Source organism: Chaetomium fimeti (assembly GCF_033439085.1).
Source record: "Chaetomium fimeti strain CBS 168.71 chromosome Unknown B0H64scaffold_2, whole genome shotgun sequence".
NCBI classification, from domain to species: domain Eukaryota; kingdom Fungi; phylum Ascomycota; class Sordariomycetes; order Sordariales; family Chaetomiaceae; genus Chaetomium; species Chaetomium fimeti.
The window spans coordinates 4,164,836-4,190,569 of NW_026944330.1; the positions used below are offsets into that span (position 1 = coordinate 4,164,836).

A 25,734-nucleotide genomic window follows, 5' to 3' on the forward strand; every position below is an offset into this window, starting at 1 on the left:
GTGGTGTTTGAAGTTGGAATCACGTCTTACACCCGGGTTGGATGCGGTCAAAGAAGGTAAGAAGGAGTGACTAGACGGCGCGGGGGGGCAAGGATACAGACAAGAGGTTAAGCTCCTGACATGTAAGAGCTCGAAAGAGTGCCAGATAGCTGAAGCTGGCTATATCCCTGGTGAACAACAGTTCCCTAGCACAATACCCATCAAAGACATAAGAGGCTATATATCAGACACGATATCAGCACTACATCTCCGCATACAAGCCCTGTAAGCTCCCGGGCCATGCTCCATCCGCCATCTTCCATGTTTCCGGGTCGGAGAAGGCCCAGCTGGGCCAAACCACCATGACCGGTTCAGCTCGGTGTCACCCAGCCTCGGCGAGCAGTGTCGGATTCTTCCCTTCAGGCCGGAATGGTGCCATTTCCCGGGCTTATCGGCCGTGCCGCTAGAGGGTTACGGCCTGCCACGTTACGGTCTACCACTCCCCGGCGTCTCCCGAACAACGCCGAGTAGTTGCGATTTGGTAGTATTTCCGATTCCACACGGGACCCGTGCTTGTTTACCCGGGAGGAGGCAATACGAGCAATCTCGCTATTCTAACTTTCACCACGACGAGTGTGTGAGTGTTGCATCGTACAGGGTCCGAATACCGTCACGCCGAGTTGCGAAAGTAAAGCAGTATCGGAGGTCCTCGCGCGCGGAGGAAACCATATGACCCGCAGTATAGTAGTAATCGATGTCTTTTTCTGGCAGATTCACATATAAACAGCTGCTCAGGCCAGGCAAAACCCCTGAAACGAGACAATCTATCATTTCTACAAATAAACCAGCCAGTTAGCAGATAGCACGGGACCCGAGAGGTAGAAGCGTGATTATTCGGTGTGCGGAGGGGGTACATCCTATCAGCTCTCCATCTACTAGTGATCAGAGACAGCCTTCGCTGGCGTGAGGAATGTAGAAAGTCAAAGTTTGGTTTAAATGTGATGAAGACGATGGGTAGTACACTAACACATATTTCGTTATGAGCTACATGTAATAATTTGGGCATAATAAATAATCACTTTTGCATATAAGAGCCTCGCAGACCCGAATCCCTCATGAAATGCGATGTTATCTCCGTGTCAGAAATTTAAATACAACAGATCCGCCGCCATTTCTTAGCCCCTTTTAGTTATCCTCATCAATAAGACGTCCGCTACCGATCATCCCCATGCTGGCCATGAAACGAGAAACCCTCCCCATCCCACGCCAAGTTCCCACCAAACGCAGAGGGGCCGTTGCTCACGGGTCCCAAGCCCACGTCTGAATCAGCGGCCGCCCCGAGCTGGGCTTGGGCTATCAGAGCCGCGTCTAATGCATGATGCCTACCCGTACCCTGGTGAAAAATATCCCAGTAGGCCGGCACCGCCGAAAGGGGTGCCTCCTGCCCAGCCACCTGGCCCTCCACCTCCATCAAGTGGCCTTGCAGATCCGGAAGCTGGCGCAGCCGTTCAGCAGCCTCGCGCGCGTCCCGGGACCCGGCGCTGCAGCGCAGCCAGAGTGGGTACGTGTCGCGGAGCAGGTCCCGGATTCGCGAGCGCATTTCCAGGTTCGGAGCCTCCTCCGGAAGCGCGGTTCTGGTGAGCTGCATATAGTAGCATGCCACGCTCATGCCCAACAGAAAGGTCGAGTGCATCAGAGAGGACTGCATCCAGCGCGTCTGGTGGAGTTGGCCGCCGGCTCGCGTTTCATCGTTCAGCAGCACTTGAAATTCGAGGATCTCCATGGATGCTCGCGCGCAAGCGCTGCGGGAGTACTCGTAGCGTGCATCGCTGTACGAGGGGGCGAGGTATTTGCGGTGCAGCCAGATGACAAGCCGGAGTACGGCGAGCCGGAGCCAGATGCGGAACATGAGGACCTGCGGCGGCACCATGAAGGATTGGCTGAGCGGTTGCCAGCGGAAGATGGTCGGTAGTGACGTCTCTACCTCCTGTAGCTGCCTATCTAGAGCCATAATATCTGTGTAGGGGCAGCCGCGGGCGTCGGCGGCCATGTCGCTGATAGGACCACCGATCTTATCGATCCTGTTCTTGGCTAAGGAGTAGAGCACCGGCGTGATCTCAGTCTCCGGTCGGGACGGGGGTAACTCGACCGTGTCCTCGTCGAAGTCACAGTCGAACAGGTTGCGTGGCTCTGCTGTGTTGCACTGCGTCGACTTGAGGAGGTGCGGCAGGCCCATCTGGTTGGAAAGTCGTAGGTCCATCTGCACTACGGCCGCCCACACGCGCCGCCGCATCTCTCCGACAAAAGGGGATATGTTGGGGAAGCCCGCTGGGTCTCGGTGGTATCCTTGGCTCACGGCGAGCGGGACCATGATGCCCAGGGGTAGCCATGGGCCGACGTCGGTGTCCTTCGTGATGCAAAGCTCGCTGGCACAGTAGTTGATCATGGTTTCGACGACATATGGCCCGCCCCTAGTGTATTGGCCCAGGACCAGGCACTGGACGATTCGTTCGTGGAATTGGTGGATATGCATGAGCGAGGATGCCTCAGCTAATTCCTCGCCCGGTTGCTGAAACTGCGTGGCGAGACAGATGACGCTGAACAAAAGGCCAATCCAGATAAATGGCGTGCCCACTGGGTCCCTCCAAAAGCTCTCGTACTTTGAACATAGTCGCTTCAGCCAACATCCAGCCGGTTCAGGGGTTAGGGGGGATGGTGACCGGCCGTACCTGTCGGAGGAACTGGGCGCTGTGGAGGATAGCTGCACTGCATGTTAGCCACATCTAGCGCTGAATAAACCTTAGAGAGGTGGAATAGTACCTGGCGCAATTCCCAGCGCATTAAAGTAACGCGCAACCATGCGGTCGACCATGGGCCGAGCCGGCATTGATGTCAATATGTCGGTTTTGGTGACCTTGACGGGTTCATAGAGCAGACGGGGGCCGGGAAGTTGTGATGGCATTGGGGTGTCATGTGGGGCTGGCTTTTTCTCCTTTTCCTTCTCTTCGCAGTGGTCAATGAGCTCGGAGATGCTGTCTAGCACGGCCGCCCAGTGAACGCTGCTGCTATAGTTCGCGCCGTGGGAGTGCTCCCGCAGCATCCCATGTTCAACGGGTTCAGGGTAGTTGGAAGCGCTCTCCCGGTCGTTCGATGGGCCCAAACCAGTGGATGGCACGACGGGAGAGGCCGAAGACACGGCGGGTGTCTGCCAGGTATCAGCTCCCTCCGCTGGGGGCGGTTGCTGTTGCTGCGGCTGTTGCCGCATCAAGGAAAGCACCATACCCTCGAGCTGCTGGAGACGTTCGCTCACGGTTACGGTTACGGGACTGGTTTGTTGCGGGCGAGTTGTGTATGAGCAGGATAGCTCGAGACCCTTGGTCACGCACACCGTGCAGGGAAGCCGCCGATCACATCGTATCCTACGAGGGTCAAGTTAGAAGCCAGAACCACCTCCCGGACACTCTGGAGGGACCGGGGACGGTCACGGCGGCGCTTTTGCCGGTTCAAGAGGGCGGCCTTTGTTGAAAGGGCCATCAGAACGGGACCGGTGTGGGGAGGTTTCGGACGTGCGTACTTGCGACGTTTGCAGTAGTTGCACGACAACTGAGGTTTCTCACGCCGGCGGTCTCGGGGCTGCGACTGCGGCAGACCTGCCGCCCCGCGTTGTGTCGGCGGCGTTGGCGAGTCGGTGGCGTCTTCGTTGGCCGAGGAGAATGGCTGGTTTAGCGCCGAGGACGGTTCCATCGCCGAGATTCGAGCCGTCGGTGACGGATGAGTGAGCGGAGATAATCTTCGGACGGTCCATTCGGCGGGGCAATCGACGGAGGAAGTGGCCTTTATGTAGCATAGGATGATCAAGTCGGGGTGCGGCTCGGCTAAGGGGTAGGGGTGGTTCAGGTAGACTGGCGGTTTGCCACATGATTACGGTGGTACGAGTGCAACCACACAATTACACCCACACCATCCCTTTTCTAATCTGTCCCCGAGGATTTCCACAGCATACACAGTCTGTTATGATTGCCCAACAAAAAGCGGACAATATAGCGTATGAATGGGCACCACTTGTCCGGGGACAAATTACAAACCATACCGTTGTTTATGTGTTGTGGTCCGGCCATTGCTGGCCCAAACTAGGTGAGGAATGCGAAGGCGGCAGTGTTTATGCCTGTAACTAAGGTACCAGGTAAGTTTCCAGGGTCTCGTGAAGCAGTGGAAGAGTTACGTGCTTTCATCTTTGGCGATTTGGGCTTCCATACCTCCAGACTGCACGCCAAGCGTAAGCCAGATAGGGGGCCACCTCGCGAGATACGATCGAGCGGCGTACTTCGTAGAATAACCTTAATATTGACCGGGCTTGTAAGCACCTGGCAGCCACGCCTTCCGGTAGATCCGCACTAATAATCTAGCAGATCAGCAAGGTGTGCAGTGATGAGACCTTGATTCTGGGTATCAGGGCACGATTACCCGCCAATAACAAGAGTTTCTTGAAACATGTCTTCGTTTCGAACGTTTCGGCAGACACGATGTGCTTGGCTTAACTATACTTAGTAACTCACTCCATTAACATGCCCCTTCTTGCTGACACTGTGGCGGAAAAGAAAGGGCCAGCGCGGAATGTTGCGCAACCGCCCGCTAGGCAAGAAGGAGGGGGGCCATGAGCCGAACAGCCCGCGCCTGCGTCGAGACTCGAACCATGAACCTACGGCAACTTTGCAGCGTGGCCCCCGACGAGGAGGCGGATGAGACAGCGACCCTCCGCCCGTCCGTCCGTGAAGCAACCTGCCTGGCCAGTCAACAAGGGTGACGATGATGTGAACAACCCGCTGGAGTGACACGGCAGGCAGCAGAGCTGCTTGTGGGCTTGTTTTCGTTTCCGCTGTCCCTATTTAGCCCGTCTGCGGAAAGCCCCCGGTCTTGAGGGACAGGGGAACGGAACTAAAAGCGGGACAGGTCTCGGTTGGCTGTCAAGTTTCAGTCCGAGGTTGCTCGCCAACGCACTAGCGTGGCTTGATCGTCCGGGGTCTCTCTGGGGTTTGAATCTGAGATCTCATCAGGCGTTGGGGACGACGGCGGAAACCACGTGCGTCGACAAAGTGGCCGGCGATTCGCCCTGGTGGCTCAGTAAACCCAGGCCGACATGGGGGACTTCTCAGCAGCACGCCTTTCTTGACAGCAGAAACGATTGGACCCCAACTTCCCCCTTTCATTATCGACAGGACAAGTCGCACTGTTTTGGGGCTCGGTGTACGCTTGGAGAAGGAAGCAAAGCAGGGTCCTAGCCGCAAGATGGAGGGCGGATGGTTGACGCCACTGCGACGGAACTGGCCGGTTGTATGTAGGCTGGCCTGTCTTGCTGTCGAACGCGATCTTGATGTCCAGTGAAAGGGGCCCAGCCTCGAGCTAACCATGCACCCATGCTGGCCGGGCCAGGGTTGTATCCCGGGGGCGTTCTTGGACCACGATAAGCCCGGGGATCCACAACGGAGGAGCCCGGCAAACACAACCTTCAGGGGGTTCTTCCCCGGGCGTGTGTGGTCGGTCCAGAGGAGCGTCTTCCAGAGAAGGCCACAGAAGGTGGGGGTCCCATCTCGCCACGTTGTGTTGGGGATGCATCGGGGACCTGGAGAAGCTTCCAACAATGATGATCATGTTTCCGCCCCGCCTTTACCCGGCGCTCTTCCATCCCCTTGGTGCCCTGTCCAAAATACGTCTTTGTTTGGCGCGGTTGTCGTGCTGATGAGCGTGGTCGTTAACCCCGATCAGCCATGGTTTGTTTCTCGTAGGGCTGAGTACCTTAGCTTCTGTGACACTTGTGACTGGTGTGGTGCACAGCATAAGAGCCGTTTAGCGGCCCCCTTCGTCGCGAAGCCAAGAGGCGTCGAGGGGGCACTTCCCGCCGGCATTTCCGTCCCATCCCATCGGCCCGTCTGTGTGGCTGGTCGAGTGGATATGGTGTGCCGCCGCGGCAACCAAGGAAGGCCGTGTGGTGGTGCGGGGAGGTGACAGAGGTGTAATGCGGAGGGAGCGTATGCTTTTCTGACGCAGGATAAGCTGAGTTGACAGTTGACCCGACGGTGCACCCGTGCCACCCACCTCGACGCCACGAGACGGAGGCGTGCTTCGCTTGATATGCACGGCATGAGGGCATTTCAGGAGAACCAAAGAGATCGGCATTGGATGCAACGTCGCGCGACGCCCTGCGCAGAGCTGCACGGTGGGTGTGTAGAAACTCGAGATGTAAAGCAACTGAGAGGAGAGATAACAATGTCGCCATATACCGAAACACCGTCCGCACTCACCTGCACAGGTAACAACGTCCTTTCAACCATCCGTCAGTCCATCACTATGCCCACAATGTTCCAAACCGAATCCCACCCCCCGGCGAGCAGCCCCCTCCAGTCGATACGGTCGTCATGCGATCGTTGCCGACTCCAGAAGTTGAAATGCACCGTCCAGTCGATGGAGTCCGACGGCCGCATGGTGTGCGAGCGCTGCATACGGGCCAAGGTGCCATGCGCCTTTGGACGACGACGGCGAGCAAGCCGACCGAGCGACAACAAGAAGCAAGGAGACTCGTCGTCGAAGCGATCCATGGCGCCGCGCACCAACCCAGAGCCAACAGTCCTCACTCCACCCCTCTCCACAACCTCATCCACCAGTGACCAAGCTCTTGGAGGAACTACACCGCCTCCTTCACTCGCTTCTTCCGGAATGGAAGCGCCACTCGAAACCTTACCCGAGTGCGAGCCCGAAGCACCGCCCACATATCCATACCACCACCTCCACCAGTCAGGGGAGAGTCCTCCACCACCATTCCACCATGCCACAACCGGCGGCGGCATGATGGACTGGGACTGGCTGGATCACGACTTCGGCGGGCAGAACGATTTATACTGTTTGGACCCGGAGCTCCTGGCCACGGCACCACCATCCACATCCACCGGCTCTCCAACGGCGCACCGATCGCTAGGCGACGGCACCGTAGCCATGGGCGACATCAGCATGGCCACAGCGTCCTTCGCAGGGCGACGTCTCCCCGCGCTGATCGCCGAGATGCAGCAGCGGCTGGAAACGCTCGAGAACGGGGCGTGGCTGCAAGACAGCGCGCAGAGCTTCGACCACTATCCCATCGGCGCGGTGCTGCGCCTGTCACAGGAGTTCGGCGCCCTCGCTGGGCAGGTCCTCGGGCTGGCGGCGACCTACGGCCCGGACGCGGCCAACCTTCAGCTGATGGCCGCGGCCGGCGCTAGCGCTGGTGGTGCCTCCTTGTACGAGCCCGGGCGGGGCGACGGCGGCGGCAGTGCCAGCAATAGCACGGCCACCGTGCTGCTCGTGCTGGGCGGGTACGTGTTCCTGGTCCGTCTGTATGGTCTCGTGCTCGGGCACTTCCACGCGCATCTCAACCGGATCCCGTCCGGCAACCCCGGCGGACCGACACCGGCCGCCAGCCCGACGCTGCAGCTCGGCGAGCTCCCGAGTGGCGGCGCCATGCCCGATGTGAGCCGGATCCATGCCGCGCTTGGCATGTTGCTGGCTGCACTCCACAGTGTCGAGGAGCAGTTGGGGCAAGGGGGCGAGGTCGCACGTGAGATGGTGTTGTCGATTCTTACGCAGGGCTCGGGGTTGGAACCGGTCAAACTCCAGGATCCGCTGGGGAACTTGGGCGAACAAGTGCGGTCGGTGAAGGAACTGTTGCGGGAGAAGATGGGCCTATAACGGGATGCGCGGAAATAGTTATACGGTGGATGATGGATCGATCGGTAGGGCACGGGGGCGGAGCGGGATTTCATCAACGCATATCATGTCCGTCGACCGTTGCAATGCGATGTGACAGTGTTTGGCCGTTGGATAGACGAGTGAGACATCGAAACAAGCGAGAAGGTTTACGTGTGTTCATCAAAGGAGACAGCGAATCCTGCATATTCTTCATGTCGATCACTTCTCCTGCTTTGTGATACGAATACGCACATTGGCCGGTTCTGGTGGAGAAGCAACAACAAGCCGCGCGGCGGCAAGAGTGCAGTGATATCCGCAATTCAAATGGTTTGCTACGTCGTACTTGAGGATTGCAACACATGGGGGGTAAGGAGGTTCTACCGCGGGCTCCTTCAATGCTATACAACGTAGGCAGGGGCCTGGCAGTTGTCCGTCCATGTGACTCATGTTTCAGAGCACTCAGCAGACAGAGTACATGTAGACAAAGCTCAGGGAGCTTAAGGTACTTAGCGCTGTTAGCCTAGCTCTGAGCTTTATAGTCTCGTGGGCGGCACGGCATGGAGTAATATTCAACAATTTACTCACCATTAATACTTATCTGAGTGCCTATAACTTCACTGGTATCCCCCGTGTAAAACGTGTTGTAAACCTCTCAGCAAGCCCTCGGCCTCCTCTCCTCTTTAGCCCGGGGCGTCTCACATAATTCCATCGGTCACCGGTGCAATATGGGCACTGCCATTTTTCCTTACTACCTTCCTTCTTTGCTTCCGCGTTTCCCCGTTCCTGGCCAGTAGTACGGACAGGACGGAGAGCGAAGTGAAACCTGCAGCTCCCTCAAACGCGAAGCCGGAACGGCCAAGTTCGGATATTTTCGGCCAGCCCACCATCGGTGCAACTTGACCTTGAGACGGACATACAACGGTTCCAGACTCAATCGTGAAACCCAAATCCGAGATACTCCAGAGACGTTGGTGGCTTGAAGTACCGGTCACCGGTAAGAACTAGAATAAGAATACAAAGATTGTGGGAACAGGAAGAGACTACCTAGAGAAAGTGTTGAGGAGAGAAGCAGAGGAATAGCCACATACAGAACCATACAGAGCCCGAGAGCAGACCCAAGATGGCCGTCACCACAACGCAATCAGCCCTCGTTGGCGGCAACAACGACGACATTATCCTATCCACCGCAGCACCGATCCCACCGCGGCTCGATGATGACCAGGTCGCGGTGGCCGTCAAGGCCATAGCGCTCAACCCGGTAGATACCAAGATGCTCGGTGATTTCCACACCCCAGGAGCCGTCCTCGGGTGCGAGTTCTCAGGCGTCGTAACGTCCGCTGGACCCGTCGCCACGTCTGAATGGGGCCTCAAGGAGGGCGACCGCGTGAGCGCCGCCATCATGGGTATGAACCCCTTGCGGCCCCAAGTCGGCGCCTTCTCTGAGCACACCGTCGCGCCCGCCCACGTCGTGTTGAAGGTTCGCGACGACTGGAGCTTCGCCCAGGGCGCCGGCATGGGCAACGCCTGGTACACCTCCGGATGGGCCCTCTTCCACACCATGGGCCTGCCCGCAGGGGCCCAGCTCGAGCCACTCAACACCCTCGTGCCGCCACCGGAAGTCCCGGGGGTCAAGGCGACGGCCCTGCGCAGCGGCACCAAGCCAGCCACGGTACTGGTCAGCGGCGGGTCCAGCTCAACAGGCACTACAGCCGTGCAGCTGCTCAAGCTGGCGGGCTACCACGTCATCGCCACCTGCTCGGCGCGCAACTTCGACCTGGCGCGGGAGTACGGGGCAGACGAGGTGTTCGACCACAGCTCGCCGACGTGCGCGGCCGACATCCGCGAGCGCACGCGCAACGGGCTGCGGTTCGCGCTGGACTGCATCACCACGCCCGAGACGACGCGCTTATGCTACGCGGCGCTGGGCCGCTCCGGCGGCCGCTACGTCTCGCTCGACCCCTTCAGCGAGGCCGTCGCCGCGTCCCGCGCCATCGTCAAGCCCGACTGGGTGCTCGGCCCGGAGCTGGTCGGCGAGGACATCGCCTGGCCCGAGCCCCACGGCAGGAAGGGCAACCCCGAGGCCAGGGTCTTCTGCGAGGCCTGGACCCGCACCCTGCAGCGTCTCCTGAACGAGGATCTGCTCCGCACCCACCCGCAGCTCGTGCGGGAGACGGGTCTGGCCGGTGCCCTGGGTGGGCTGGATGACATTCGGGCTAAGAAGGTCTCTGGGCAGAAGCTCGTTTACTTGCTGTGAGGAGGGTTCGGCCTGTCGACAGGGGGGTTTAAATTGAAGAGCACGCGATAAATTGCCAGGAGGATTCAGGGGTTTATTTCTACTGGTTCTAGCAAAGAGTATTGATAGCAAATGGTGTGGTACCTACTTTGGGCTGTGCAACGTATTAGAGCATACCGAGCAATGACTTGTATCATTCCCATCCCAAGATTCCCAACCAACGGACCCGCGGCTGAGAACCAAGCTGAGCCCTCTCCTCGTACTCTAATAGCGACCTCGCCATGGTAACTGACCTCCCATCTCCGGGGCCCATACGGAGTAATTCGGTGCAAGTAGGCCGCACCTAAACGCGGCGGCAGAATGCCAAAGGTAAGAGGGGCGGTTCCGTTGCCCCGTCCAGGAGGCACACTCCCTTTGCCCGGTGAAATGAAGAAGGGGACACTGGAGACCTCACCAATCGAGTGTTCATGTCGTGCTTGCTTACGTAGTATATATGCTCCGGTGGTCCGTTCAAACTGCTAAGTTTCGGTGTACGTGTTCCTGCTCTACTCTGAACCTGGCCTGCTCCGAACCTCGTCTGATCCACCTCACGCATTCCGATTTCCACACTCTCTGGCAAGATGGCATCCTTCAACAATGTCTTGACCAAAGCTTCCGCTGGGCGCCTCTGCAAGGTGTGTTTATGGCTCTCCTTTCGTTTCCGAGTTGACCCCGCCTGAACACAAGTAATGGGTGGGGGAAGGACACATGAAACATGTTCACGGTATTACTCAAGAAGAGAGCTAAGCGCAGTTACAGGCCATGGGTGTCCGGATGGTTGCCAACCCGCTTGTGGTGCAGCTGGCGGCGAACGCCGGCTTCGAAGCGCTATTCATCGACCTCGAACACTCTACGTTGTCACTCGCCGACGCCAGCGCCATCGCGTGCGCAGGGCTCCTCAGCGGTCTGACGCCGCTCGTACGGGTACCATACCAGTGCGGCATCGGGTTTGTGCAGCAAGCACTCGACGGCGGCGCAATGGGCATCGTGTTCCCGCACGTCCACACAGCGGCCGACGCGCGCGCCGCTGTTCAGACGTGCAAGTTCCCCCCGCTGGGGGTGCGCTCTATGTGGGGACAGCAGCCCGCCCTGGGAATGCGCGTGACGGCCATCAACCGCATCGTCGAGGTCTGCAACGCAGCCGCCTCGTCCGTCATCGTTATGATCGAGGCCGCCTCCAGCATCGACAACATCGAGGCCATCGCAGCCGTCGAGGGCGTCGACGTGCTCCTGGTCGGCTGCCTCGACCTGTCCACTGACATGGGCATGCCCGGCCGGTTCGAGACGAGGGCATTCCGGACGGCGCTGGAGAAAGTAAGCGCCGCGTGCCGACACAGCGGGAAGACTATGGGTCTGGCGGGCATCTACAACAACCGGGAGCTGCACGAGTGGGCTATTAACACGCTCAACGTCCGTTTTATGCTCTGCCAGCAGGACTCGAATCTACTCGCCATGGCCGCCGTAGATTGCGCATCTGCAGTGGCCAAGATCGATAGAACGCGGTTGCTGAACTAAGCACCAGTTGTGATTCGGGAGGCTAATATTTTGTTAAATAAGGCGGAAGTTTCATTCCTTTTCGGCGTCAGTAGTGAAGCACTTTAGAACATCTCCTCTACGAAAGCCCCCTTGGAATCCTAGTGAAACTCCACCGCACCTACGTGAAGCTCAAGTGTTGATAATACCTATCTGATGATATCCCCGAACCACCCAAATCGTACACACAACGAAAACAAGCACTCTAAATCATTGTCCTGATGATATTCTAATGGGTACATGAATACAGGAAACCCTATCTGCTAATGAGATATATTACTGAACGTAACTCTAACTCGTGTGAGAGTTCCAACCTAGGTACCTACCTGGGTGGGAACAACCACTGATACCCATAATAATGCTATTGCAACACGAAGAAAGTGGTTACACGGTATGAAACAGCATATTCAACAAAATATCCGTCGCGTTAAGGGCCCTGATTTCCTTGCTGAGACAGCAAGTTGAGTACCTCCCCAGTAACTTGACGGAGTTAGCTAATACTAAACAATACATAGGTACTTGTACAGGAAGCGCCCACGACCGTTACCTCCGGCAGAACTCGACCATACCATCCGGGCATTATCCTCAAGAGCACGCCGATTGGAATCCCGGCTGTCAGCTGCGCCGCTGGGATAAACCGGAGTTACCGGACTACATCGGCAACCGAGCCGTGAACACGAAAGAATACGATGGACCACAACTTACAACACCAGAAGGCCCGGCCGTCGCGCGGAGCTCCTCGGGTTTGCCCGCGCCGGAGACGCGTAAGAGGCTTGGCTATATCCGAGGCCGGATTGTACCGAGGAAGGTTACGTTGACTGGATGGGTGTTCGGTGAACCGCGGTGTATTCCCGATGTGGAAGCTCCAGACTTCACGTTTACCTTCGGTGCTTTTCGGTGTAGCGGCCGTGGCTTTAGAATATGCGCTCCAATACGACTTTAATTTGCGTACGTCACCACTTAGTTGTCGTCTCCCGAAGTATCCCGGCGAGGAAGTCTAACTCCGCCTCTATGGATCGAAGTGGGCACCTTGGGGTTCGGAGGCCGGACAGGGTGAGGTGAGTACCTACATTAGGAATCCTTGAAGCTCTCCTATTTCTAGCCAGGCAACGAGAGGGTGGTTTCTGGGACCCTCGCTCACGGGTACAAATCTCGCCCTTGTAGTGCCCCTCCGCTTCCTCCAATATAACCCTTCCCTAGCCCGTGTGCACGGGGCCGTCGTCCCCCACGAAACCATGGCGGCAGCTCCATTCACGTCGCTCCTCCAGGGGGATCAGTTTCTCGCCGACACACCAATCCCGGGAACAGCTGTTCTCCCTGACAGCGCGAACCTATTCCCCAAATGGCCCGAGAAGCTGAGCCCAACCGCCGTTGAAACATGGCTGTTTGATGCCATGGCAGAAGATGGCAGCGCCGCCTTCACCGTCTCCTTCTTCCGCGACGGCTCACAAGCCCCGGCCAGCTTCAGGGCCGCCATCAATGCCGCCTGGGCCGATGGCACCGTGTGGTCCCAGCACCTGGTGGTGCCAGTGTCAGTAGTCACCTCAGAAGGCCCCGATGTTGCCCATGGCCGCATAACCGGCGCCTGGCGCACGGAAGAGTCTCAGGACGACAATTGCCGCACCTCCGCCACCTTCGACGTCGCGACCGACCTGTCGACCACCACCGTGACCTTCGACGCCCCCGGCAGGATCACCGGAAACCTGACACAACGGTCGTTGGGGTATGCCACCCTGCCCAAAACGGACCGGGAGGCCGAGGTCGCCCCGGGAGCGTACTGGATGCGCCCCATCGCCATGGCCGATGCCACGGTTGACCTGACCTTCCACATCGACGACCCCACAAACCCGGACAAGAAAACAGAAAAGCGGATGCTCCTCGGCCCGAAACAGCGGGCGTTCGGCGGCATGGACCGGTCATGGCTGCCGATGGTGTGGGGCAAGGAGGCAACCGACGCGCTGTTCGTGCGGGCCAAGGCCGGGCCGTACGTGATGGCGATGATGCGGCTCGTGAGCAAGGCGCACAAGTACTACCAGACGACGGTGAACGCGGCGCTGTACCGCGACGGCAAGCTGGTGTCCTACGCCCTGCGGTCCCTGCCGCCCGACCGCCGCGACGCGGTCGCTACCGCCGACGCTGTGCGGACGGAGAAGCTGCACGAGGGTGCCGGTCTGCCCGCCAAGTTCCGGGATAAGAATGTCGGATACCGGCTTGACTTTCGTTCTGCGGGGCCTGAGAGGGAGAGATGGTGGTTTGATCTCCGCCACCACCAGGCTTGGTGGGCGAAGCCTACTAGTAGGCCGGGCCCTGACGGGACGGGGAATTCGGGGTTTGTTGTCGAGGTCACCGGTGGGTTGGTTGGCTCCAACGAGTCTGTCCACGGTTGGGGCATGAGCGGGGAGGTTGAGCTGCCTGACTAAGGGGACGAAACGCGTAACCTTGGACAGAGTCAACAGGCCGTTAATAGGCTATTGCATTGGTAGAACTGGCCCAGAGGGAGGCTGTTTTGTTCATAGTTCAAGAAAGTCACAAAGCATTCCGAAAAGTCCCCAACATGTGTATTTCTAACCAAATGAGTGTAACACTGCCCAGCAGCAATCAGTGTAACGCTGTCCAGCAGCTGTCATCCGACTCTTCCCCCACGGCTTGTAACATATCCCTAGGTAAGCATGCCTGATCTGACGCAATCCTAGCGAAACCCGAGGTACCCAAGGCGTCCACACCTTCTGATATGGCAGTTGTTAGCTTAGAATATCTTAGCAAAGTATTGGAGGTGGTCTTGAAGCCACGGCAGATGTGAATTCGTCATAGCGTAACACTTACCACCCTCTGTGCTAGGTGTTCAACTTAGCTCGCATAGCCGGATTCGTTCTGGCAGTCATTGCAGCTCTGGTTTGTCTCCTGGTGCCGCGGCAGTTCCCAGCCAACCTGTCCAGGTCTGTGTTGTTTGCCTCCACGCCGCCGAGACGGGATACAACGGACGACTCTGTCGTCCACGACCTGGCGGCATCTCCGGCATCTTACAATCCTCTGGAAGCACATGGCGTTGGGGTTTCCAGAGAAGTCTGAGAGAGTGAGGAATGGGGTGGTTCAAAGGGGGTTTGTGTTTGGTCGTTTGTAATCCTGGCGGCTGAGTGAAGGGAGTAGGGGAGTAGGCGATGGGGTGATAGAGTCTAGATATTCAAGCAAGAGGTCAAAGGCTGGACGGAAAGAGATCCTTATATAGGTAAATACTCATGTCGTCGTAGGCCAACGGCCGCCGTCTGGGCCATGACCTGCCCCCTTTCCCTCGGCTATGCGTTTAGCTTCGTTTCAATCGCGCCGCTCTCGGCCATTGTCCTGTCCTTTCCTCTGGCCCTTGAGGCTGTGACGATAGAGCCAACTTTCAAGCATTTGGAGCAGGTCGGCAGATTGCGCCCTTGACTGAAACGAGAAGAGCCCGCCATAGAACATACTTCCGGCGGCACGAGCATGGCCACACTCGGTTATGGTGTTGCAGACAATGCCCACGGGGCCTGTCGGCGAATGCTAGTTGATCTGAGTGGCTGGTTGGCCCGCCCATCGCAGACCGCGGAGGCCAAGTGCCTCAGTCTTCAACTTGTGCCGCCGCTAAACACATGATACATCGACAGCAGCCCCAACCAACCGGCTAGAGAGGGGCAAATTATCCTTGCTTGATCTAAAATTATTAGAGGCTTTGAAGGCCCACCAGTGTTTCGGCCGTGCTGCGCTTCTCGCCCCCAAAACCAAGACCTGAGCAACTGAATTTACGGCCCCCAACGGCCCCCAACTTAGTTAGAATCGGGAAGCCCGAGCGGCGGGAATCCCAGGAGTGGTATCTCTTCCATACCTAGTTAGGGAGGACTGCGGGTTACCCCAACGCCCCGTGACCCGGTACCTTTCCTACAACTTCAGCGAAGGCCATGTAAGTCCGCAGACGGTGGACGGTGGACGCGAATTCGCGATATTTCTCGGTATTACCCACACTGCTTGGGACACGCGTGGCAATGTGGGGGCCAAGGCGGTTTAAAATTAGAATGCTTGACGATCTCCTGGGCACCTCCCTGAGGTAGGGAGGTAAGGTATTATTTGGCACCAACACGGCAACACCTCACTGCTCACAACTACAGAACCGAGAGCCAAAAACATGCAACTCACAGTCGCCCCCGAAAGCTCCGCTGCCCTGACGGCAGACGGGACGATCCGATGTCTCCTCAGCATGCGGTACCCGCTCCCGTCCCGACACTCGTCGGACGCGATCGCCTTCGCCCGCCAATCGACCGAGGAGCTTGCCCGCGCCATCCCCGCACAACTCGGACCCCCTCCAGTGCCTTCACCCGCCATAGCTACAGACGGAGGCGCCACATCAACCGACAGTGTTACCAGCTACACGGCCGACGTGCAGCTCCACGGCGTCCTGCTTGACCGCAACCGCCTCCTGGTCTGCTTCGACCTCTTTCTCCACGACTGCAAGCCCGAGGTCCGTCGGCAGGTAGACGAGAGCCTGGCACGGCCAATCCATGCCGTTGTTATCCATGAATCGGGAGACGGGTATCGGATCAGTGGAAACCCGGCGCTGGACGCGCGGGTTGCCCAGAGATACGCGGAAATGCGGGAGGATGACTGGGGCCCCCGGCCCTACTTCAACGACAGCTCGAAGCCGTCCCTCTATATTAACGGGATCCGCTTCGAGGGCAGCTTGGAGGAATATGAGGCAGCGGTGATGAATCCCGATGAGGCGTGGGACGACGGGGAGGAATGGGAGGCGGAGGGGATTTGTGGCCATAGAACGGCGCAAGACGGTATCCTAGAAGTGCGGATGAAGTGGAAAAGTGGTAGGGAGACATGGGAGCGTTACACGGATGTCGCCCAGAACGAGACGGAGGCGCTAGAAGAGTATGAGCGTCTTCATGGACGGGTCACGGCAGATAATGTCTGAGAGTTGGGTGAGGATTCCCGTGGCTCGCTTGTCAGTCTACCTAGGTACCTAGGTAAGGTACATAAGGACGATTCGCCGCCGCCCGACACTTCACCGTGTAATCCACAAGCCAGCCATCCACCTCCACCGCCGCCGCTACAGCGCGCTTCGAGGGACCCGCCACCCCCAACACCATCGACGAGAATCGCTGGTCTAGCGAAAACGCCACATGGCTGCTTGTCTCGATCAGGGGCTCATCGCGCGAACAACCAAAAAAGACGGCTCAAGTCTAGACGTGACTGGAGCAAAGACCTTCCCAAGTCGCGGACTTGCAGCGCATGCACCAGGGTTTGGAGGATGCTAAGCCGGGGCAGGTGAGATGTTATATGTCCAGTCCTGCTGGACGGTTGGCAAAGTGTTGCGCCGTAGAAATACCTATATATATTCTCGCGCCGCGGACAACCAAAGTCACGGTAGGTACCGAGTGTTAAATGTATTTTCCACTTCCTGGATATTCTTGAACCACAGTGTGGTCCAGAATTCGATCGATTGGTCAACTTCCGTCTCCTTCCTCTCACTGGCATCCTTTGACGGGGTTTGAAACCAATGACTGTTTGCACATCCTTCACTTTTGCCAGAGTAAGCCTTGTGCTGGCCCTGGGAGTCACACAATCAAAATCGTAGGCCCAGAGGCCTTCCGGTGAAGGATGCGCGCTGCAAGGTTGCGTCAGGTGAAGATCCCTGCCTTGGGCCAAGCAGCTTCGCCACCGACTACTTGACGGACACCCCGACATAAGCCGTATATAATATATAGTCCTAAAGTCCTAAAGCCCTAACCATTCCCAGAAAACACCACCTATTCATTAAACTGCCTGTTAAACTGTTCGATCACCCAGCCCCTTAACCATCCACTGTCCACATCTAAGAACACCCTCTCCCCCTATAATTATTAATTATTTGCGTTGCCCAGTATGGCGTCTAAGGACATGACCACCGGCATATTGTCGAACTTGATTGCCTGCGATGGACTCGGTAAATATAGAGCACTCAGCGACACCGTGGCCCGTGACCAATGCTGCTACCTCAACGAGCAGAATTCCACGGCGTGTAGGAGGATCTTTGCGCCAACAAACGGCCTGTTGGACAGCGCCTGCCTCTCTACCCCCGAGATATGCCGTCTCTACAGCCGTTGTCGGTTAGCTGAGACGCTCTACACGTCGGCCGAGCAGAACAACCAGGCGGGAAACGGCTCCCTGCTTCTCGCGCGATACAAGGCCTGTGCCAATCTACCCATCATCGCCTCATTCTCGTCGCAACGCCTACTCGAACCCCACATTGAGCGGGTGGTACAGAAGCACCTACGGCTTGGGCCGACCGAGAGCGAGTTCGAGACCAGCCTGGAGGATATCACCCTGGCCGTGACCGACTGCCTGTCGTCTACCTGTGGCAGCGCGCGCAACAACCGCTACTGCTACAACGCTGCCTGCTCGCCAGTGAGGCTGATCACCAACAGCACACTTCCGAATATTTGGGGGATCAACGGATGCCTCAACAACATCTGCAATGCCGGCACGGGGGCGTTGCCGTGGGCTGATCCGGATATCGTGGGAGTTGGGGTGAGTCCAGCTGTTACTTACACTAATGCTTCGAGGAAGTTCAGCTACGTCGGGTAGAGGGAAAGAAGAAAGAAAAGAACAGAAGCAAAGAAAAGGGAGATGTTAACATGAGCTCTCCAGGTCTTCTCATCCTATGTCATGCAATGCGGGTTCGTCGCCATTCTCTGGGCCGGGCTCGCCCTCTTCACCCGGCATCATCTCAGGAAGGGCCGGCCCGACAGACCAGCAAAAAAGAAGCCCGACAAACCCTCCGAGAAGTCCGACAAGCCCCCCGAGAAAACCGACGGACCGGCCAACGACCCCGACATAGGCAGCCACTTCCGCGCGTGGATCGACCTGCTCCTCGAATTCCACAAATCCCAATGCTACTTCGGCGGCACGCTCATGATCGCCGTCCTCGTGGCCAACATGTCCACCGTCGACTTCGTCACCACCTTCCTGGTGACCCCCCTCGCCACCAACAGCATCCTGCCCGTCATCTTCAGCTATCTCCTCCTCGTCTACTACCGCGCCTCCTCCCCGGCCATCACGCTGCTCACCGCCGTCGTCCACCTCCTCTCCTCCGTCGTCTACTGGATCCTCTACACCCACCTGGACCCGCGCCCGGGCATGACGCGCGGCGACGTCTACAAGCGCTACCGGCTCAACATCTCGGCCGTCGCCGAGTGCGGCGAGTACTCCGGGCTGGCCGTGTGCCCCGTCGTGGACACGGACTCGGGCGAGTTTACGGAGGGCATCGCCGCGCACACGTCGCTGCGCGTGCTGACGCCGCTGATCTGGATCTGGTCGACCTTTGTGTTTGTCGTGCTGCTGCTGCTGCCGCCGGTGGGTGCCCGGATATGGGCGCGGCGTGTGAGGTTGGAAAAGGGCCCCGGTCCGAGCCCCGAGAAGAGGGCGTTGTTGCCGTGGCAGCGGGCGGCGTTTTGGTTTACGACGGTGATGTTTTTGGCGGGGGTCGGGATGCAGATCTGGGTGCTGTCGACCGCGATTAGGCTGGATATGGTGGATGCGAAAAACTGGAGTTTTGGGCAGGTGGTTGCGGTTACTGTTTGGATCCCGCCGTTGTTGGAGTATGTTTGTGGGGAGATAAAGCTGTGAAGGGGGGGTTGGTGTGAGACTTTGGGTTTATGGCTCGAATCGGAGATTGTGTTGGCCATTGTTGTAAAACCCTGTTTTGTGACATGGACTCGATTACTCCTTTGGGAACGAACCGTGGTCTTACAGCCACCGGTGGGCTTGTCACTTATGTGCTGACCATGACGAATCAATATATGCCTGCATGATGCGGCGTAACCACCCTATGACGCTTACAACTCAACCCGGGTGTGTGACGTCTGAAACCCAATGTGCGACCCGCTTAGAAACGGTATTGCAGTTGGGTTTGAAATCTCGATCCCAAAGGTTACTCGAGTAGGGGGGCGAGACATCTGAGGTTAAGGAAATGCTCAAAGTGCCCGTGTATATTTGTCTAAAGGAATCTAGCGTGTTCACTTCTGTTATTGTTGGTATATCCCGGGCCCCCAGTGCAGCGTCACCGCCGCACCGGGGTGCCAGAACGCCGTGATAACATGTGCGTAACCATGGGGTTTTCATCCTCGTCCTCCGACCTCCACATATCATCGGCACTCTCACTCTCCGAGGCATCGTCATACTCCGATACCTCGCCGTCCGCATCAGTCGAAGTCCCCGAGCCATCACCCCCTCCCTGCTTTTGTAACAGATCCATCCATTCATCAGCCGATGTCCTCTGGCAATCCATAATGTTCAACAGCACCGCGTCCCCCTGGGATACCTTGAAACGGGTCGGAGGGGGCGAATGGGGCACAGCAGGGTTGGTGTTTGCGAGGGCCGTTATCTGGGCTGCTGATAGACATATCCTGGGGTTCCCAGAGCGGCATGATATCCATTTCCGCGTCCAACATGGAACACGTAGGGTTGTCGAGGGTTGAGCTGAACTCGCCTTCGCTACCTAGGGTAGTAGCTGGGCTTTGGTGCGTCGAGAAAGGGAACAAACTTGGTACCGAGCGAGCCGGACGCCTCGCCAGTAACCAGAACGGGTCCTGCCGAGGCTTGTCTGAGGAGTGTGTTGCTTCCGCTTCTCCAGCTATTAGCCGAGCTGGAAATATGATCTATTAGCCGACTAGCGGGACTCACCGAGGAATCTCTCGTCAATGAGACTCGTCATGCTAGGCAAATATTGGCTATTTTGAGTCTGCTCGTTCTTAGCCCATATGTTGTTGTGTGGTATGAGCTGCATGGCATCCTCTTCGTTCTCCCCAAGCGTCTCCGGGTGATACATCTCAAAGGGGCCGTGAGTGAGACGAGTCGTGTCCAGAAGTCTCTTAGATACCGTAAGAGCTAGATAAGTAGTTCCCTAGGGGGGGCGGAGGCTAAGATTGCACTCAGAGGTAGTTCACACATGATTTTCTCACTGGGCCGCGTGTGCCGATGAAGTTCCACATCGTGTGATTGGGCTCCATGACCTTGCCTACCTGTTTTCTTCCTCTTCGTTGCGTAATTTCCGCTCCAAGGCTGTCGTTTGGCGAGCAAGAAAACAAGGCTTACATGCGTCAGGGCCTAACTCGGGCTGTGCCCGATTACAGTGAGGAGCTCTTTTAAGCCGAAAGGGTTTTAACTCGGGCCCACCCACCTACAAGTGAAGTCCAACCCACATCCGGCTCCTCGGAGCCTCATTCAGCACTAGATGACAGCCTAAGATGAGCAAAGTCGAGTTCGTACTATACCTCAAAGCTTACTGATCGAATAGGCCGAGGTCTAGGCCTAATCATAAAGTAGGATACTAGTTGCCTCGCAAGAAACCGGGAAAAAGTCACTCCCGGATCCCTCCGCGTGTTGTGAAACAGGACGGTCCCGAGTCTTAGTCCGAAGGCGAATTAAAATGCTAAAGGCACCCCTCCTGACGACGCCATCTCCTATTCGGCACAAAGCTGCAGATCCGCCAAGGGTATTATTACAGCTCAATAGATAACAAGACAGCGCAGCACGCGCGATAGCCCACAAAATCCACCATTGTCACCTTGAGGGTTGAGCTTGACGTGCAGCAGGCTCTTCAACGACGATTCGCCCCAGGACCAGATTTGAGCCGCACACATGCCACGGCCGCTTTCCCAGGTCCATGCTGACCTCTTTTTGTAAATCCTTTGTATCTAGTGTGGGTGACATAGCCTTTTCGAGTAGTCATTCAGTCGTGGAGAACAAAAGGGGGGAAGGCCAAAAACCCAGAAGCGGTCATGGGGCGTGAGAGTTGGTATAGTACCTAGCAAGATTACTACCACCAGTATCTCAGTTACAGGAAGAAGCCGTGAAAAGCAGGGCCTGATATGAGATACATTCAAGGTAAACCCGAAACGCGGATTGGTTAACGGAAACGACAACGACCCAATGCTAGCGATTGGCATCAGGAGGCGTTCTTAGGCGTTAGAATGTTCGAGAAAAACAGCCGAGTACGCCAATGATGCAAGCGCAGTTCGTATCACAGGACCGCTATAGGTCAAGAAAGATGACTCCGTTGAAATCAACAATAGGGTTCGACGGAGGGTACAACAAGCATAAAAAGCGAGGAAGAGCCCGGCTACTTCGAGTCTAAAACGGGTTCACATCACCAACACCATTCTGTTACCCGCTTCACTCCCGCCAAAGCTTCACCATTCGTCATTTCGCGGCGTTTCTTCTCCAGCTCTTCCTTTCCTAGGATACCTTGGATTCCAATCAACAGCCCTTATGACCGTAACCAGCAAGTGACGCTTTTATCATTCCAAGGATGGCCGGGTCAGGGGTTGCTAATACTTGAGTCTAAAGTCCACACGGCCGTAATGTGCACCTAGGCGCAGATAATTTACACTTGCGACCACTACGGCCCCTTGGTCCTTTTCGGGGCGCGCTGCAAGGGACACCGAGAATGCAAGCTCTGGGAGGTTGGCTACATGCGCTACACTGACCCGTGTGACGACTGCAAAAGAAGAGGATGCGGCGACGAGGTACGGTACCCACAGCAGGCCCGGCGGTAGCGATACTGGCAGTGGCAGCAAGCAAGTCGGCTGGCCGTGCGTCGCACTAGCAAGGTGACGAACAAAGACGTGACTAGCCCTGGGCCTCTGGTAATGCTATGATGAGCCACCGGTGCTTGCTAAGTTGGACAAAGGGCTATCCCTGGCCCTAGGTCTGTCGGTAGGGGGACTGTCTACCTCTAGGTGATGGAGTGTGTTGAATGATCCTGGTCAGCTCATATGCTATTACCGAGCTACCTACCTAGCTACCTACCGAGTCAACAAATTCAGTCATGCTAGCCACCAGCCTGATATCACACATGGCGGACCCTGAGCTAGGTATACATGCGGGTGACTAAAACACCTGAGACTGTGATCGACAACTGGCAAGTGAAAGCCGAGTTGCTCCTCAAGGAACTTTTGGTAACAAGGCCCGGAAGTGAAACACAGCCTGTGTTCTTTCTACACTCGTCTGCATTATATAATTTCAAGACTCATCATCGAATGTTCGTTTCAAAGAGGGCCAAGCGAGGGCCAATTTGAAGACTTCGCCACACACAGGTTTCTCAAAATGGGCGGTGTCACTCTGCAGCACGCAGCGTGCAGCGTGCATAATGCACTAGCCCTTAAGCCCCTTCGACAGCACTGCGTCCAGGGCCAATCACGCTCAGCAATGGCCATCGAGACTGGAGTTGGGCTGCAAGCTGTACGCTGTGGAATGCGCCGCATCCTACCCTACTTGCAACACCGTACTGCGGCATACCTATTTCTCACCTTTCAGTTTGCGGCGAACATGAGGGACGATCTTATGGCGCCGGTTGAGAATGCAAGGTTACGTCTTGTTCAAAAGCAGTCGGAGTATGTGACGCTTCTGAATGGGGCAATAAATGGCATTGTTGACAAGCACTCGAGCAGAAAAGGGGCTCTCGAGGTCCATGGTTGCGCGTTCCGTACTTCGTAAACGCAACCTTTCTCACAAAAGGCTTCCGTTCTCTTCCGCTTTATTCCTCAGGCAGACAAAAAAGGTGCATAGGCGTTCTTCTGTGGGCTGCAGCGAGGAGTCTGCCCTTCCGTGTCCATTGGATCATTTGGATGGTAGCAGTGGCGTCCATCTGGCCAGTCCCAGCTCATGATGAGGTTTCACAGACTCTGCAGCCTGCTCTCCGCCTTTCGTTAAGTTCGCGCGGGGTTGACGCAGTTGGGCGTCTTCGATCAGACAGATTCTTTCTTCCTTTTCAACGTCTACTCGCCATCACATTCGCATACTATCAAAGAGCGCAACCTCTCCGCTAATCATCATGTCTTTTGGCTTTTCGGTCGGGGACTTTCTAGCCGTGATTGAACTTGTGCATGACCTTGCTGTCGCACTAAGCGATGGCCGTGGATCAACCGTCAAGTTTCAGGGCTTAGTCCAAGAGCTTCATTCCCTCAAGGAAGCCATGACTGCAGTCAGGGACCTCCAGGTGCCGGCTGAGTTGGAACCGAGGCTCTGGATGGTTCAGCAAGCAGGGTCTCATTGCCAAACGGATATCAGCAATTTCCTTCAAAAAGGCGACGTCTACATGCAGTGCCTCAGCCAAGAAGGCACGGGAAGGTGGTGGAAAGATGCATTTTACAAGGTTAAATGGGCCGTTTACAAGGCACATGATGTGGATGAACTGAGGGCCCGCCTTCACGGACACACTGCGGCAATGGGCATCATGCTTCAACTACTGCAGATGTAAGTTGGCCTTTTCTGAGAAGGACCTAAGGGTTGAAGGTCCTTCTACGGGGCATTGCTAACCTGTCGGCGTGAAAGTGACATTGTGAGAGACACGATGAACCGGATGCGAAATGAGGTTCAGTCCCAAGCACAACTTGACCGATCGTCTCTACAGCAACTCGTCTCCAATCTCGAGACCAATTTGAGGCAGGAGATCAGCAACGGAGTTGTAGAGTAGGGATCTCAGCACTACCTTCATTTGGCCGCTTCCTGACATCTTGAATTCCAGATTAGCAACAAAGCAGAGGGAAAGCAATTCAGACTTAGCGATGATCATGATGCAAACACTGTAGGACTGTGCGGACAAAAAGACAATTGGATTCTATGATGTTGACAAATCGCAGGCAGGCGACGACGCGAATCATTCAGATGATGTCCCAAGCGCAGACGGAGATCCCTGGGCAGGTGCTTCGTCAACAGCCCGTCTACCTAGAAGACGCCCGTGGCGTTTTGGTGCCCTTTCACCTCGAATTCGTCACCTGTGTCGACGTCAGCTGTGCCATTGCCCTTTTAGTTAAGGGTCCCGCTAACGAAAGAGCCCAGGTTCTGATTTGCGCGCTGAAAAAACGTTATGGCGAAAGTGGCGCGCGAAAGGTGGAAGAGAGGAAGTTTGCCATCACAGATGCAGAAACTCTCCGCGACATAGACCTCACGCGCGCGTGGGAACGGTGTTTCCGACCAGGCCAGCGAGTCAACATGAGCTTGTTCTTCGAAAACATATTTACCAAAACGACTACCTGTCCGAGCTGCCGCGCAGAATGCGCCGGGCCTCAGGATGAAGAGATCGAGTGGTAAGCCACATCATCCCAGATGCTCAGGTGTCGAAGAACCCCGGTTATTGACTTTAAGTCTACGAAGTCCGAACTGTGGCATATTATTCCGCAGGATTGAGATCCCCCAGCCCCAAAGTGCCGACTTAATGGACAGTCACAACGAACAGGGCCGCAACGACCGGTCCAATATATCCAAATCCGCGGAAGCCAGGCCTGGTCCACCTGCAAGTTCAGATGGTATTGATTCTCCACCACAGGATGAAGACGACGAAGCGCTGAACCACGAGATATCCGAGTACAAACGGATCAGATTGGTGAATGATGGTAGAATCCGCTGGGATCCCTTGACATGTGCTCAGGAGCTACGCATTAGCACCACAGGTTTGGGGGTAGCCTTCCCCGGCCCCCAAACACGCGTCAACACTCGTGCGTTCGCATTTGTTAGAACGACGAGGTCGGGAAAAGGCATGTCGGCTTCTCCAAGTCCCTCTGCAGTCTACTTTGAGATTACAGTACGGACTGGAGACGTGTGTGTCGGCTTCTGTGCCGACAAGACGCCATCAGTTGCGGTGCCCGGAATCGACGGGCTGTACGTATATTGCGGCAACAGCGGCGAATTATTTACAGGCTCGGCAGCTCCCCTGATCACAGGTCCATCGGTTCGCCCGGGTGATGTCGTCGGATGCGGACTCCATGGCCGGATAGCCTACTTTGCCTTGAACAGGAAACACATTGGTAAGTTCACGGCCACAACTGATTCCTGGAATCGCCAAACAGGTTTACTGAAAAGCATTCAAGGGGGGATCGAAATTGATAGAAAGCACCATCCGTCTTCTCTATACCCCGTTATCGGACTGAAGCAAGGGGCGAGCGTGGTGGCGAACTTCTGTCCCAAGACCCTCAGACCGAGCTACATCAGGGTAATATCCCCCTCACTTATTCTCTCTCTACGCTAACCTTGGTAAAGGTTCAAATGTGGGTTTGCTGTAATTGCGGATGGACAACAAACGCGACCTCCGCACAGTGTCTTAATTGTGCGCATGCTTTTAGCACCAGCCACTGCGGCAAAGAAACACATGATGCGCCATTCGACGACTCCCTATAGCGGTGACGGTGGATGGAAGTCTCGAGGTGGCGCTACTGTAGACGGCTTAGCAG

At 56.5% G+C, this 25,734-nt stretch overlaps 9 protein-coding genes across 9 annotated transcripts; 7 read left to right on the plus strand and 2 right to left on the minus strand.

The window, feature by feature from the left end:
• Positions 1–1,192: 1,192 nt before the first annotated feature.
• On the minus strand, positions 1,193–3,079 carry B0H64DRAFT_317793 (uncharacterized protein; the record flags this gene model as incomplete). The annotated part of the gene is made up of 3 exons (XM_062800355.1): positions 1,193–2,638; positions 2,709–2,740; positions 2,800–3,079. The coding sequence occupies 3 exons, from the start codon at positions 3,077–3,079 to the stop codon at positions 1,193–1,195; spliced, it is 1,758 nt and encodes a 585-aa protein (XP_062662999.1).
• A 2,960-nt stretch (positions 3,080–6,039) lies between these two features.
• B0H64DRAFT_388629 (uncharacterized protein) lies at positions 6,040–7,914 on the plus strand. The gene has a single exon (XM_062803284.1). It carries the CDS (start codon positions 6,109–6,111, stop codon positions 7,693–7,695), a length of 1,587 nt encoding a protein of 528 aa, XP_062663000.1. The 5' UTR covers positions 6,040–6,108; the 3' UTR covers positions 7,696–7,914.
• A 697-nt stretch (positions 7,915–8,611) lies between these two features.
• Positions 8,612–9,949, plus strand: B0H64DRAFT_355625 (uncharacterized protein; the record flags this gene model as incomplete). The annotated part of the gene is made up of 1 exon (XM_062801561.1): positions 8,612–9,949. Exon 1 carries the CDS (start codon positions 8,816–8,818, stop codon positions 9,947–9,949), a length of 1,134 nt encoding a protein of 377 aa, XP_062663001.1. The 5' UTR covers positions 8,612–8,815.
• A 599-nt stretch (positions 9,950–10,548) lies between these two features.
• B0H64DRAFT_318036 (Pyruvate/Phosphoenolpyruvate kinase-like domain-containing protein) lies at positions 10,549–11,482 on the plus strand (the record flags this gene model as incomplete). The annotated part of the gene is made up of 2 exons (XM_062800367.1): positions 10,549–10,602; positions 10,727–11,482. 2 exons carry the CDS (start codon positions 10,549–10,551, stop codon positions 11,480–11,482), a joined length of 810 nt encoding a protein of 269 aa, XP_062663002.1.
• Positions 11,483–12,547: 1,065 nt separating this feature from the next.
• B0H64DRAFT_472610 (uncharacterized protein) lies at positions 12,548–13,920 on the plus strand (the record flags this gene model as incomplete). The annotated part of the gene is made up of 1 exon (XM_062807945.1): positions 12,548–13,920. Exon 1 carries the CDS (start codon positions 12,736–12,738, stop codon positions 13,918–13,920), a length of 1,185 nt encoding a protein of 394 aa, XP_062663003.1. The 5' UTR covers positions 12,548–12,735.
• A 1,322-nt stretch (positions 13,921–15,242) lies between these two features.
• B0H64DRAFT_388632 (uncharacterized protein) lies at positions 15,243–16,872 on the plus strand. The gene has a single exon (XM_062803285.1). It carries the CDS (start codon positions 15,648–15,650, stop codon positions 16,437–16,439), a length of 792 nt encoding a protein of 263 aa, XP_062663004.1. The 5' UTR covers positions 15,243–15,647; the 3' UTR covers positions 16,440–16,872.
• Positions 16,873–17,203: 331 nt separating this feature from the next.
• Positions 17,204–19,331, plus strand: B0H64DRAFT_101054 (uncharacterized protein). The gene is made up of 2 exons (XM_062797654.1): positions 17,204–18,034; positions 18,155–19,331. The coding sequence occupies exons 1-2, from the start codon at positions 17,390–17,392 to the stop codon at positions 19,130–19,132; spliced, it is 1,623 nt and encodes a 540-aa protein (XP_062663005.1). The 5' UTR covers positions 17,204–17,389; the 3' UTR covers positions 19,133–19,331.
• A 59-nt stretch (positions 19,332–19,390) lies between these two features.
• Positions 19,391–20,496, minus strand: B0H64DRAFT_430493 (uncharacterized protein; the record flags this gene model as incomplete). The annotated part of the gene is made up of 4 exons (XM_062805929.1): positions 19,391–19,911; positions 20,004–20,094; positions 20,189–20,375; positions 20,467–20,496. 4 exons carry the CDS (start codon positions 20,494–20,496, stop codon positions 19,566–19,568), a joined length of 654 nt encoding a protein of 217 aa, XP_062663006.1. The 3' UTR covers positions 19,391–19,565.
• Positions 20,497–23,339: 2,843 nt separating this feature from the next.
• Positions 23,340–25,532, plus strand: B0H64DRAFT_371830 (uncharacterized protein; the record flags this gene model as incomplete). The annotated part of the gene is made up of 6 exons (XM_062802187.1): positions 23,340–23,761; positions 24,148–24,594; positions 24,689–25,002; positions 25,090–25,165; positions 25,301–25,311; positions 25,354–25,532. 6 exons carry the CDS (start codon positions 23,340–23,342, stop codon positions 25,530–25,532), a joined length of 1,449 nt encoding a protein of 482 aa, XP_062663007.1.
• Positions 25,533–25,734: the final 202 nt, after the last annotated feature.

Coding starts and splice junctions, on each gene's coding strand:
- B0H64DRAFT_388629 (XM_062803284.1), top strand. CDS start 6,109: ATGCACGGCATGAGGGCATTTCAGGAGAACCAAAGAGATCGGCATTGG.
- B0H64DRAFT_388632 (XM_062803285.1), top strand. CDS start 15,648: ATGCAACTCACAGTCGCCCCCGAAAGCTCCGCTGCCCTGACGGCAGAC.
- B0H64DRAFT_101054 (XM_062797654.1), top strand. CDS start 17,390: ATGGCGTCTAAGGACATGACCACCGGCATATTGTCGAACTTGATTGCC. Junction 18,035..18,154: donor CGGATATCGTGGGAGTTGGG/GTGAGTCCAGCT, acceptor TGAGCTCTCCAG/GTCTTCTCATCCTATGTCAT.